Source organism: Myotis myotis, unplaced genomic scaffold (genome assembly GCF_014108235.1).
Source record: "Myotis myotis isolate mMyoMyo1 unplaced genomic scaffold, mMyoMyo1.p scaffold_m19_p_4, whole genome shotgun sequence".
NCBI lineage: Eukaryota > Metazoa > Chordata > Mammalia > Chiroptera > Vespertilionidae > Myotis > Myotis myotis.
In genome coordinates, this window is record NW_023416346.1 from 117,938,919 (window position 1) to 117,953,466 (window position 14,548).

Below are 14,548 nucleotides of genomic sequence, written 5' to 3' on the forward strand. Positions count from 1 at the left end.
TTTAGCAGAGAATGAGATCCATTTATAGGCTGCTTTGCCTGAGTTAAAGCAGCAATCAACCTCCACATTTTAAATGTTAAACAAAATAAAAGATTGTATTTTTATTTTTATTTTTATTTTTTTAAAATATATTTTATTGATTTTTCACAGAGAGGAAGGGAAAGAGATAGAAAGTTAGAAACATCGATGAGAGAGAAACATCGATCAGCTGCCTCCTGCACATCTCCCACTGGGGATGTGCCCGCAACCCAGGTACATGCCCTTGACCGGAATCGAACCCGGGACCTTTCAGTCCGCAGGCCGACGCTCTATCCACTGAGCCAAACCGGTTTCGGCAAAGATTGTATTTTTAAAGTTAAATAAATAATGCCCTTTGTTTAATTATCACAGCCTCTGGTAAGGTTGGATATAATCCAATAGCCTCGATCACAAAAGATCAATACTTCACACTCTATCAGGCATGAGAATTCATCAATTCAAAAGGAAATTGATAAATACTACTGAAAATAGTCTTCATACTTGAAAAATATCCAAAGTGCAACATGAAAGCAGATGCAACATTCTGTCCCAACTGCTTGCAATGCTCAATAATGATTAGGTATGCTATGTCACACTGACTGTAGCAACAAATGCATTATTAATTTTATTATAATTGAGAATAGGTCAATCACAAGCTGTTCTGTAAAAACAAAATGCTACTGAAAAAAAGACACTGAAGGCTGACTCCCTAGCAGCCTTTTATTCTGTGAATTCTAATATTTATGCTAAGCATGGCCTGTTCAGATATTTTTAAAAATGAAGGAAAGTCAAAATTGAATAAAAGTGCTAGGGATTCATATATGCACCATTTCTTAAACAAAATTGTATATTGTTAGTTTGAGGGCATCTAGTTGAAATAATTTATTCAGCTTAAACTTCTGCCAGTAAAAAATATTTGCACCCATGGTAATACAAAAAGGACTTAAAAATCTGTCGCACATTTGGTTCAGAGAGCATACTGAGGCCTTGTTTATATTTTTTCCCTTTGGTATTCATATTCCTCATTTATAGACAGACAAGCAATTTATTAAATCACTTAGTTTTTTTTTTCCAATTAGGTGTGCATTAAAATGGTGGATAACGATGAACATACAATTTTTGACTCCAGAAAAATGGTTCACTTTTGTCTTCCAAATTGTCATCTGACAGGGGTACTTTATATTTCACAATTTCAAAACTTGGGGCAGAGAAGACAACCCTTCGGTGTTGCTTTATATCTGGTCTGTCTGTCCAAGGTTCCTAGGTAGAATTATAAATGAAAGCAGAAAGTGTTTTATATTTGCTTTTTATTACTTTGTTTTTATAATTGACTTTTTGTACTTAGCCTCATCTCAATAAATGTATAACATATTAAAGAATTGCAAAGCAATACATGAATACATGTGCATTATAAATATTCCTATGATGTAGGAGTATACTGAGGCAGAATTTACACAGTATAGCTTTCATATTTTTAAAATATGTTTTATTGATTTCAGAGAGGAATGGAGAGGGAGAGAGAAACATCAACGAGGAGAGAGAATCACTGATCGGCTGCCTCTTGCATGTCCCGCACTGGGAATTGAGCCTGCAACCCGGGCATATGCCCTGTCCGGGAATCGAACTGTGACCTCCTGGTTCATAGGTCTATGCTCAACCACTGAACCATAGCTTTTTTAACTTTATTTTTATTGATAACACTAATACAGATGTCCCTATCACTTCCTTACCCCCAACCCCCACCTAGCCCCTTCACCCAGCCCCTGACCCTCTTCCCTCCGGCCAACACCACACTGGTGTCTGTGTCTATGGGCTATGCATGTATGTTCTTTGGCTAATCTCTTCACTTTCTTTCACCCAGTCCCCACACCCCTCCCCCCTCTGACAGCTGTCAGTCTGTTCCATGTATGCACGCCTCTGTTTCTATTTTGTTCATCAGTTTATTTTGTTCATTAGAGTCACACTATAGCTTTTAAGAAGTTCATATAGAAATGACTTCCACTCTGAGAAAAGCACCATTAAAGATGTGCTGACTCATCAGTGTCAATATATAGAGGGTTTTTGGGTTTTTTTGCCAGCTCATGCTGATGTGAAGCCTGAACGACTGGTATTAATCAGGTTTAAGAATTTCAAAAATATGTGTTACCAAGAGAAATGTAGCTTTATACTATACAAAGGATATAACAAAGGGTTTTCAGCCTTGAACATGTAGATTAGAAAAATTCTACTCATAGAAGTAGAATTACTTGCAGTTTGCATATTACCCAAAACAATGAATTCAGTACAAGTTAAACTTACAGTCTTCACAGAAGTGCTTGCTTTTTTCTCCTTCTCATAAGCTTTTTTCATTTTTTCATTTTTCATTTTTGCTTGCTTGGATCGACGACCCAGATGTTTAAATTGAACTTGCTTTTGGAAGGGCCGATATAAACGTTGGCTACTCAACAGAGGTAAGTACCTTGGAAATATTTGTATTGCAGGCAGAAAAATTGTACAAAAGAAAAGTTAAACATACAGCAAGTTCCAAATTTTATTAAAGCATCCTCTAGCAAATATATCATAGATCTCAGTATTTGCAGCAATACTGCATATATATTTTTAGGCCAAAGTTATCATTTCTACTTTAGTTACATAGCACAGTTCTTTATCTGCCACAATGACATTGATATAATGATAAAAATTATAAAACGTGATTATCAATTGAAAATCAGTTTTCCTGGAAAATACTGTGTAGTAGCCATTTGAATATTTTTTTAACCCTATACTAACACAAAAAAGTATTAAATCTCATAATAGCTGAGAAAACACACACAAACTTTTTAAATCAGTGTTGGGCTCAGACATAGTTTGTACTATGCCCGTAGTCCCCTGGCTTTACCACTGCAGGGCACACAGCCCCAACTTCCAACTGCTAGCACTGATCTCACTCAGCCTGTGAGCTTTCTCGTGAAAACAAGAAGCCATGTTCGGGGAAACTGCCTGAGAATTAATACCGCCTCTCCTAAGCAATCCTTAACCAATGACTAATGGCCATTGGTGTACAAATATCCCAACTCCTTTGCCCCCTGTGGGATAACTTGAGTTGCATGTTCTGTACAGGCTCAGACATTCCCAGGAGAGATTCAGCTCGTTACCCACAGTGGTAGCTTGCTTGCTAACACACACTGTTTTGACTGCCTGCCCTTCCCCATTTCACTTCTCTACCCCCCTCTTATCAGTAGTTCCTGGGATAACCCCCCCCCCCCCAATAAACTACTCATACTCAAATCCTTGTCTCACTGTTTGCTTCTGGGAGATCCCAAACTAAGACTACATTTGAAAAAACCTTTAAGAAAGTCCTTTCCCCTCTTTAATTGATTTAGAATTTTGGCTACTTATTTGGTTTTTTAAAGCAACTCATTCTTGGATAATCAGTAGCATGAGTCCAAACAGCTAGGAGTCTAGGGTTATATATGGTGGCAGAGAAAATTACATCATTTATTTCACATTGGTGGTAATAGGGTTAAGTTCTGTATTCAGTGCTTACACGGATGAGTGAGAGGAAATCTATTTTATGATGACAGACTGTGCCCTACACCAGGCCATCTGTCTGGCAAATGTATAGTCTTGATCATAAAAATAAATGGGCTAAATTATGTTATTGGGTCAGCACCACTCTTCTCTACTGAAAAAAAACCCCACAGAACAACAAAACCCAGCATGTTTGTGTGACAATGGGTCACCAGTGTTTTCTTCAGGTACTAAAGGAGTATTTTTCATTTCAAATATGACAGTGTGAAAATGGACTACCAATAGGTCCTCTTCAGTCTTATTATCTTTTTCTTAAGAAAGAAAGCTTAATCTGTAAACAAGATGGGTTAGGTGAGACTTGGTAATGGAAGGAAAAAAGATATAATTGGAGTAGGCATATTCTGTTCATGTTGTTCAGATCATAATACAGTCCATTTCGCTACAACATGCATTTCTATAATGTGAATTGGCTCACATGCTATTGGTAAAGAAGGGAATAATGTCACTGTGATTTATATGCAATTTATCTTCAGCAAGGCGAGGCAGAGTAGCAAGAGCAGAATTATAACCTTCAGCAGAAAGGAAAAAGTCCTGAGCTCTGTGCAGCATGGGCAATGGGAGCCCCTCTAGATGTATTTATAAAAACAACAGTTAGCACCTGCACTAGAGCTCTCTCCCCAGGGAGGCACCCCACCCCCACAGTCCACCCTTACTGTCCTCCACCCTACTCCCCACCTTGGGTGGCTCTCGGTTCTTGGCAAGTTGCACTGACTCTCATGTCCACTTAAAAGGCAACCACTCTGGCCCAAGGCTCCACTTCTATCTGCACTCTCTCGATATCCACTGCTTGCTCTAATTAAAGAGTTGCCAGCATCTCTACCCTACATTTTTATATTTGCTGTGGTGGCCTCCAGCCATCCTAAACTGCCTGTCTGGTGATACAAGTCACCTCCCCAGGTAGCAATTGTCCTTTTTGTTGGTGCTATGTTTACAAAGTTGCATAAATTTTGAGCAATCTGCCTCAACCCTGTTATTACATTCTGTGAACTATTTGGCAGAATATGAACATTTTCAGAAATGTCTCTAGTATCATAACCCTAGTGAGGGGTCACTTTTACCTAGCTTGGGTAATAATCCGCATCTGGTTTTGACGCATCTCTTCTGTTCGTGGTCTCTGTAATAAGTACTTCATTTCTTTTCGCAGACGTCTTGAGACTACTCTAGACTCTGCATAATCAATTATGTCATACATTATCATTGTCTTGGGAATGTTTTTGAGGCTCAGTCTTCTCCAACAGTTATTTCTTCCACCAGAATATGCAGGGGTCTTATCCAGAACACTGGAATACTACAGGGTGGAACCAAAGTAGGTTTACAGTGATGAGTATGCGAAACACAGAGTTTATACTTGTATTATTATTTATTAACTAGAGGCTCGGTGCATGAAAATTCATGCACTGGACGGGTGTGTGTGGGGGTCCCTCAGCCCAGCCTGCCCCCTCTCACAGTCCGGGAGCCCTCAGGGGTGGGAGGCGACCTGGCGATCAGGGGAAGGCGACGCCCCCATCACACCTCTGCTGCTGCCACTGCTGGCAGCGCAAGCCTTGGCTGGCCCTGGTTACCTGAGCCTTGGGCAGCCCTGGGTGGCTGGGTAGCCACCGTCGGCAGCTTGCCTGTGCCTCAGGCCGGCCCTGGGCAGTTGGGCAGCTGTCATGTGAGGCTTGCCTGCGCCTCGGGCTGGCCCTGGGCAGCAGCCACCACCATCTGCGGCTTGCCTGAGCCTCAGTCAGTGGGGGGCGCAGGAGGACCCGAGGCCCCCAGTGGGGCTGAGGGGATTCCAGTGGCAGGTGCGCAGAGTGGCCAGCCCTGCCCCCGCTGCGGGCGCTGCCATCTTTGTGATGATGTGACAGTCAATTTGCATATTACCTTCTCATTATATGGGATTATTATAGTATTTTCCATACAAACAACTATAAACCTACTTTTGCCCCACACAGTGGAAAGAACAATTACGAATGATTGGTTGTGGTGCTCTAGAATGGTTTTAGACACATTTCTCAAGGTTCCACTCAAATGTCACTTCATTCTAAAGGTATTCCTTGAACATCTCTGATTTGATTGGTATCTCTCTTCTATGACTCTTACTGCTCACTAATTGATGTTTTAGCTGTCTGTGTATATCTTAGCTCCCCTACTGGAAGGCAGAATCCCTGTCACATAGAATCATGTACATGGTACCACACTCACTACATATTTCTTTAATGTATAAACATTTTAATGGCAAATATAACTCACATAAAAGGCTCTGATCAAAAATGGCAGTGGAGTAAGTGGAAGCTACACTGACACTCTTCCAGGATAAAACTGGAAATACAACCAAAATACAGAAAATATACCCTGAAAAGTCAACTGAAGACCAGCTGGAGAGAACCCTGATAACCAAGGGTGGAAAGTGGAGACCGCACAGAGACTGGTAGGAAGGGTGGAGGTGCGAGAGGGCTGGCTGGGCTCCCACAGACAACAGCTGAAGGTCTGGAGGGATAGCTTAGCTGTGGGGGGTTCCCACTGAGAACTCTGGGGTCTAAACCCCAAGCTGGACCCCCCAACCTAGAGCACCAGAACTGAGAAAGGTGCCCACATAACACCTGGCTGTAAAAAGCAGCAGCATTGCTGTCTGTCAGCCAGAGACTACTGGAAATGCAGGCACCGTCTTAACGGACCAATGCACAAAATTTTGTGTGCAGCCACTCACTTTGGGTTCTGGCAGAGGGAGGGCAGAGTAGACTGAAGCTGTGTGAGGAGAGTCCAGGTTTGGGGGCTTTGGGATAGGAGCTTGGATGGCAGCCACCCCAGTTTCCTGTGCTGAGTCATTCCCTCACACTGCGGAGGACATCATTCTCTGGGGACCTTTGCTATCCAGGCAGTTTTGGCCTGGGGGAAGGCAGTTATCACACCCTGCTGAAAGACCTCTAGTATCCTGTGGTCCATACCCGAGGCTAATCAAGGCTGATAACAATCATACTGCAGGTAGAGGCGGAACTCTGGAGGCTTTGAGTCTTTGCTGACCTCCTTCTGGGCCCGGGGCTAGGAAAAGCAGACCCAGGTGTACATCTTGGTCCTTTCCAAAGGCAATCAGCCACAGCAGAGGGACCCACTAGCTTCAGTTTGCTGGTAGCCCCAAACGGGGTACTCAGGGCCAGTCAGAAACAGCGTCTGACATTGTCCTGCAGTAGAGGCTGGGAGTTGTAGATCTACCTAATACATAGACACAAACCCAAACAGGAAGCCAAAATGGGGAGATAAAAAACAACCCCAAAATGAAAGAACAAGAGAATTCTCCAGAAGAGCTAAACAAAATGGAGATAAGAAATTTATCTGATACTAGAGGCCCGGTGCACGAAATTAATGCACAGGTAGGGTCCCTAAGCCTGGCTGGTGATCAGGGCCGATCTGTGGGCTAACCAGCGGGTGGTCAGGGCCCCCCACTCACACCTTCCTTGGCCGGCCTGGTGCTGCCCACTCACTGGCCCCACCCCCCCGATGCTGCCTGTCCCCTCCCTCTGTGGGGCAACTGGCGGGGCAATCGGGGCATGCCCATTCACACCCGCCTTGGCTGGCCTGGGGCCTGCAGGCTGGGGGCAGCTCCTGTGTTGAGTGTCTGCCCCCTGGTGGTTAGTACACATCATAGCAACCAGTCGTTCTGCTAGTCATTCCACCGTTCTGTCAATTTGCATATTAGGCTTTTATTATATAGGATAGAGTTCAGAATAATGATGGCAAAGATGCTCAACAGCATGAGAAAAGATATAGTAACTATGAAAAAAGACCAGTCAGAAATAATGACATAACACTAATAAAGAACAAATTGGAAGGAATACTCAGCAGATTAGGGGAAGCCAAGGTTTGGATCAGTGAATTAGAAGACAGGGCAGAAAAAAAATCACTCAATCAGAGAACCAAAAAGAAAAAAACAATTAAAAACCAGTACAGCTTAGCCGGCATGACTCAGTGGTTGAGCATTAAACTATGAAGGAGTGCACAGTTAGATTCTCAGGGCACATGCCTGGGTTGTGGGCTTGAACCCCAGTGGTGGTTGTGTAGGAGACAGCCCAATCAATGATTCTCTCTCATCATTGATGTTTCTCTCTCTCCCTCTCCCTTCCTCTCTGAAATCAATAAAAATATATTTAAAAACAAAACAAAAAAACAGGTGACAGCTTTAGGGAGCTGCTGGACAACATGAAATGTAACAATATTTGCATAATTGGAGTGCCAGAATTAGAGGAAAGTGAGCAAGGGATAGAGAAGGGGTTTGAGGAAATAATGGCAGAAAACTTCCCTAACCTCCTGAAGGAAAAAGTCACACAAGTCCAGGAGGCACAGAAAGTCCCAAGTAAGAAGAACCCATACAGGCTCACACCCAGACACATCATAATTAAAATGCCAAACATTAAAGACAAAGAGAGGCCGACACCGATTTGGCTCAGTGGATAGAGCGTCGGCCTGCGGACTGAAAGGTCCCGGGTTCGATTCAGGTCAAGGGCATGTACCTTGGTTGCGGGCACATCCCCAGTAGGAGATGTGCAGGAGGCAGCTGATTGATGTTTCTCTCTCATCGATGTTTCTAACTCTCTAACTCTCTCCCTTCCTCTCTGCAAAAAATCAATAAAATATATTTTAAAAAATAAATAAAGACAAAGAGAGAATCTAAAGGCGGCAAGAGCATTTTGTAGCATTTTGTTACCTACAAAGGAGCTCCCATAAAGCTGTCAGCTGATTTCTCATCAGAGACTCTACAGGCCAGAAGGGAATGGAATGAAGTATTCATGGTAATGAAAAGCAAGGATCTAAAACTAAGCTTGCTATGCCCAGCAAGGCTAACATTCAAAAAAGATGGTAAAATAAAGAGCTTCCCAGATTTTTTTAAAAAGAAAAGGCTAAAGGAGTTTATCACCACCAAATCAGCACTGCAAGAAATGTTAAAGGTACTGCTGTAATGAGAAGAAACAGAGAGAAACAGAGGCATACAGAATTAAAATGGCAATAAATAAATACCTATCGCTTGGCTAGCATCACTCAGTGTTTGCACGTCAACCTATGAACCTGGAGGTCATGGTTCGATTCCTGGTCAGGGCACATGCCCAGTTGCGGGCTTGATCCCCAAAGAGGGGCATGCAGGAGGCAACCAATCATTGATTCTCTCTCATCATTGGTGTTTCTATCTCTCCTTCCCTCTCCCTTTCACTCTGAAATCAATAAAAAATATATTTTTTCGAAAGTATATATGCACCCCTATGTTCCCGGCAGAACAATTTACAATAGCTAAGATTTGGAAACAACCTAAGCGCCCATCAGCAGATGAGTGGATTAAAAAACTGTGGTACATCTACACAATGGAATACTACACTGCTTTAAAGAGGAAGGAACTCCTATCATTTGCTACAGCATGGATGGACCTGGAGAGCATTATGAGAAGCGAAATAAGCCAGTCAGAGAAAGATAAATATCACATGATCTCACTCATTTGTGGAATATGATGAACAACATAAACTGATGAACAAAAACAGATCCAGAGACAGAGAATCATTGATCAGACCGTCAAACGGGGAGGGTGGGGAGAAGGGGAGAGATCAACCAAAGGACTTATATGCATGCATATAAGCATAACCAATGGACACATACACTAGGGGGCTGAGGACATGAGTGGGGGGTGGGGTGGGGAGAAATAGGTGGATAAGGACACATATGTAATACCTTAATCAATAAAGAAAAAAATATGTATTTTTAAAATGTACCTATCAATAATAACCTTAAATGTAAATGGATTAAATGCTCCAATCAAAAGACATAGGGTAGCTGAACGATACAAAAACATGACCCAATTATATGCTGTCTACAAGAGATCCACCTAAGAACAAAGGACTCACATAGGATGAGAGTGAAGGGTGGAAAAAAATTTTCCATGGAAATAGAAATGGAAAAAAAAACACTGGGGTAGCAATACTCATATATGACAAAATAGACTTCAAAATGAAGGCCATCGCCCTAGCCGGTTTGGCTCAATGGATAGAGCATTGAACTGCAGACTGAGAGGTCCCAGGTTTGATTCCAGTCAAGGGCATGTACCTTGGTTGCGAGCACATCCCCAGTAGGGGGTGTGTAAGAGGCAGCTGATCGATGTTTCTCACCCATCGATGTTTTAACTATCCCTCTCCCTTCCTCTCTGTAAAAAATCAATAAAATATATTTTTTTAAAAATGAAGGCCATCACAAGAGACAACAAAGGCCGCTACATAGTACTAAAGGGATCAATCCAAAAAGAGGCTATAACCCTGATAAACATATATGCACCCCATATAGGAGTACCTAAATATGTAAAAAAACCCAAAAACCTAGAGCAGTGGTTCTCAACCTTCCTAATGCCGCGACCCTTTAATACAGTTCCTCATGTTGTGGTGACCCCCAACCATAAAATTATTTTCGTTGCTACTTCATAACTGTAATTTTGCTAGTTATGAATTCTAATGTAAATATCTGATATGCAGGATGTATTTTCATTGTTACACATTGAACATAATTAAAGCATAGGGATTAATCACAAAAACAATATGTAATTATATATGTGTTTTCCGATGGTCTTAGGCGACCCCTGTGAAAGGGTTGTTCGACCCCCAAAGGGGCCGTGACCCACAGGTTAAGAACCGCTGTTCTAGGGAACTTTAAGGGAGAGGTTGACAGCAATAAAGTCATAGTAGGTGACTTTAACACCCCCTGATTTCACTGGATAGATCGTCCAGACAAAAAATTAACAAGAAAACAGTGACTCTAAATGACACACTGGATCAGATGGATTTAATTGGCATTTATAGAGCATTGCACCCCATAGCTGCAGAATATACATTCTTCTCTAGTACCCAAGGGTCATTCTCAATGATAGGTCACAAAACAAGTCTCTGCAAATTCAAGAAGATTGAAATCATATCAAGCATCTTCTCAGATCACAATGGAATAAAATTAGAAATCAACTAGGGTAAAAATACTCAAAAACTTTCAAACACTTGGAGGCTAAATAGCATGTTATTAAACAACTAGAGGCCTGGTGCACTAAATTTGTGCATGGGGGAGGACCCCTCAGCCCAGCCTGCACCCTCTCCAATCCAGGATCCCTCTTGCAATCCAGAAACACTGGCTCCTAACCGCTCACCTGCCTGCCTGCCTGCCTGATGCCCCTAACTGCTCCCCTGCTGGCCTGATGGCCCTAAATGCTTTCCCCTGCTGGCCTGATCTCTCTAACTACTCTCCCCTCCTGGCCTGATCCCTCTGCCTAACTGCTCTCCCCTCCTGGCCTGATCCCTCTAACTGCCTATCTGCTCTCCGCTGCTGGCCTAATCCTCCTAACTGCCTATCTGTTCTCCCCTCCTGGCCTGATCCTCTGTCTATCTGCTCTCTCCTCCTGGCCTGATCCCCCTAACTGCCTATCTGCACTCCTCTCCTGGCCTGATCCCCCTAACTGCCTATCTGCTCTCCCTTCCTCTCCACACCCTTCTTGGACTCTGCTGCAGCCCTACCCCCATTCTGATAGGTCCTTATGTGAGGGCGTCCTGGCCAATTTGCATATTCCTCTATTATTAGTATAGATGAATGGGTTACCAATGAGATCAAGAAAGAAATAAAAAACTTCCTGGAAACAAAGGAAAATGAACACACAACAACCCAAAATCTCAGGGACACAGCAAAAGCAATCTTGAGAGGGAAGTTTATAGCACTACAGGCCTACCTCATAACACAAGAAAAATTAATAATAAAATGATTTAACTCAACAACTTAAAGAATTAGAAAAATAACAAGAAAAGCCCTCGGACATCCTTAGTGCTGCCACGGAGGCAGGAGAGGCTCCCGCCACTGGTGCTGTGCTCGCCAGCCATGAGCCTGACTTCTGGCTGAGCAGCGTTCCCCTGTGGAAGTGCACTGACCATCAGGGGGCAGCTCCTGTGTTGAGCATCTGCCCCCTGGTGGTCAGTGCACATCACAGCAATCAGTTATTCTGCTGTTCGACTGATTTTCATATTAGCCTTTTATTATGTAGGATAATGAATTCTCAGAAAGAGAAACTGCTGGGGTCCGACCCCAGCAGGTCCAGGGGTTCCCCAAAGGTGTGGACGGAGTCAGCGAAGAAGGAATGACATGGAAACAGCGTTCAGCTGATCAGCAGCCTAGCCAGGATCTCTAACCAAGTTCTGGTCAGGATCTCCAGCCAGGTTCTGTGTCCATGTTCTCTTGCTAGGTTCTTCAGCCAGGTTCCCCAGGTTCCCTAGCCAGGTTCGGTCACCAGATTCTGTAGCCAGGTTCTTCAGCCAGGTTCTGGCTAGGTTCTCCAACCAGGTTCTGTAGCCATGTTCCCTCGCTAGGTTCTCCAGCCAGGTTCAGTCACCAGGTTCTAGTCAGGTTCTCTTGCCATGTTCTATCCAGGTTCTGTAGCCAGGTTCTCTCGCTAGGTTCTGTGTCTAGGTTCTGTGGCCAGTTTCTGTCCAGGATCTTTTGCCATGTTCTCTCTCTAGGTTCTGTGTCTAGGTTCTGTGTCCAGTTTCTGTCCAGGATCTTTTGCCATGTTCTCTCACTAGGTTCTGTGTCTAGGTTCTGTGGCCAGTTTCTGTCCAGGATCTTTTGCCATGTTCTTGCCAGCGAAGTTCTTCTGTCTCTAGGTTCTGTGTAGGTTGTGTGTCTAGGTTCTGTGTCCTGTTGTCTTGTTACATCTGTATTTATACCAGTTGATTCCAATCCTATCAATCTCTATTCCAAAGGTTAGGGCGTTTCTTATCTCCATTCCAGGGAGTAAAGATTATGTAGCTTAAGCATGATTGTTTGTAGTTAAAGTGATTAATTACCCGCCTGGCACTTAGTTAAGGGGTTTTATTCCCTCCCTATCTTCAGGGGAAAATCCCTACCTGGGGAAACAACCTTTCTCAGAGAGGTGACCTTGGTTAAAACACATAGTGCCAAGAAGGTGAGCAAACATATTAAGAACAGTATGCCATATATGCCAGTTCCCTTGAAACAGCAAGGATGGACCGGCTCCCGGCAAGAAACCAAGCAAACAATCCTATTTACCACTGCAACAAAAAAAATTAAGATACTTAGGAATAAACTTAACCAAGGAGTTAAAAGATTTGTACTTGGAAAACTACAGGATATTGAAAAAAGAGATAGAGGAAGATACAAACAAGTGGAAGAATATACTGTGGTCATGGATTGGTAGAATTAACATAATTACAATGTCCATACTACCCAAAGCAATCTACATATTCAATGCAATCCCTATTAAAATACCAACAGCATATTTCACAGATCTAGAAGAAATACTCCAAAATGTTATATGGAGCCAAAAAAGACTCTGAATAGCTGCAGCAATCTTGAGAAAGAACAAAGTTAGAGGGACCACAATACCAGGTATCAAGTTAAACTACAAAGCCACTGTAATCAAAACAGCCTGGTACTGGCACAAGAACAGGGATATAGTTCAATGGAACAAAACAGAGACCCCAGAAATTGACCCAAGCCATTATGCGCAATTAATATTTGACAACGGAGGCAAGAGCATAAATGGAGTAAGACAGTCTCTTCAATAAATGGTGTTGGGCCCTAGCTTCTTTTGCTCAGTGGACAAAGCACCGGCCTGTGGACTGAAGGGTTCAGGGTTCAATTCCGGTCAAGGGCATGTACCTCGGTTGCAGGCTCCTCTCCAGCCCAGGCACTGATCGGGATTCATGCAGGAGGCAACCAAACCATGTGTTTCTCTCACATCAATATTTCTCTCTATCTCCCCTCTCTCTTCCACTCTCTAAAAATCAGTGGGGGGAAAAATAAAATAAACGATTCTGGGAAAACTGGACAGATACATGCAAATAAATGAAACTAGACCACCAACTTACACCATACACAAGAATAAACTCCAAACAGATAAAATACTTAAATGTAAGTCGTGAAACCATCCAAATCCTAGAAGAAACCACAGGTAGCAAAATTGCAGATATCTCTCGTAGCAGTATGTTTACGGATACATCTAGGGCAAACTAAGGAGAAAATAAACAAATGGGACCACATCAAAATAAAAAGCTTCTGCACAGCAAAAGGAACCATCAACAAAATGAAAAGGGAACCCACTGTATGGGAGAACATATCTGGCAGTGATACATATGATAAACAGATAATATCCAAAACATATATATATGGAACTCATGTAACTTAACAAAATCCAATTTAAAATGGGCAAAAAATAGAGGATAAAGACTAAAATCCAGGAAACCAAGATAGCGACATAGGTAAACACCGGAAATTGCTGCCTCGCACAACCACTTCAAAAATACAACTAAAAGACAAAACGGACATCATCCAGAACCACAGGAAGGCTGGCTGAGTGGAAACTCTACAACTAGAAGGAAAGAGAAAAGCACACTGAGACTCAGAGGAGTTGCGGTGTGGAAGTAAAGTGCAGAGATACGGAGGCGCACGTGGAAAGGGCTGTCAACAGGATGCGGTTGTCTTTTTCAATCGGGAGAGAGACACAAGCTCCCAACTGCTCTGAACACCAGTTGCGGGTGAGTCTCTGGGTGCCAGAAGCCGGTCCATCCTTGCTGCTAGACACAGTCGCTGCAGGATAGAAACATCTGCACAGCATATGTTTCAAGGGACCTGGCGTATATAGCATACTGTTCTTAATATATTTGCTCCCTTAGCGCTGTGTGTTTTAACCAAGGTCACCTCTCCGAGAAAGGTTGTTTCCCCAGGTAGGGATTTTTCCCTGAAGTTAGGGAGGGGATGAAACTCCTTAACTAAGTGCCAGGCGGGTAGTTAATCACTTTAACTACAAACAATCATGCTTAAGCTACATAATCTTTACTCCCTGGAATGGAGATAAGAAACTCCCTAACCTTTGTAATAGAAATTGACAGGATTAAAATCAACTGGTATAAATATGGATGTAACAAGACAATAAAGAGCAGAACCTCTCTGGAGATCCAGA

General features: G+C 42.9%; 1 protein-coding gene across 1 annotated transcript in view; it reads right to left on the reverse strand.

The window, feature by feature from the left end:
• Window positions 1–327: 327 nt before the first annotated feature.
• The window catches only part of CUNHXorf58 (chromosome unknown CXorf58 homolog), a 42,408-nt gene continuing 28,187 nt past the window's right edge, over window positions 328–14,548 (reverse strand). The window contains exons 7-9 of the mRNA XM_036305895.1: window positions 4,647–4,876; window positions 2,317–2,476; window positions 328–1,278 (exon numbers count right to left, since the gene is read on the reverse strand). Coding sequence (XP_036161788.1) covers window positions 1,105–1,278; window positions 2,317–2,476; window positions 4,647–4,876 — 564 coding nt within the window. The 3' untranslated portion in view covers window positions 328–1,104. The remainder of the gene's footprint in view (window positions 1,279–2,316; window positions 2,477–4,646; window positions 4,877–14,548) is intronic.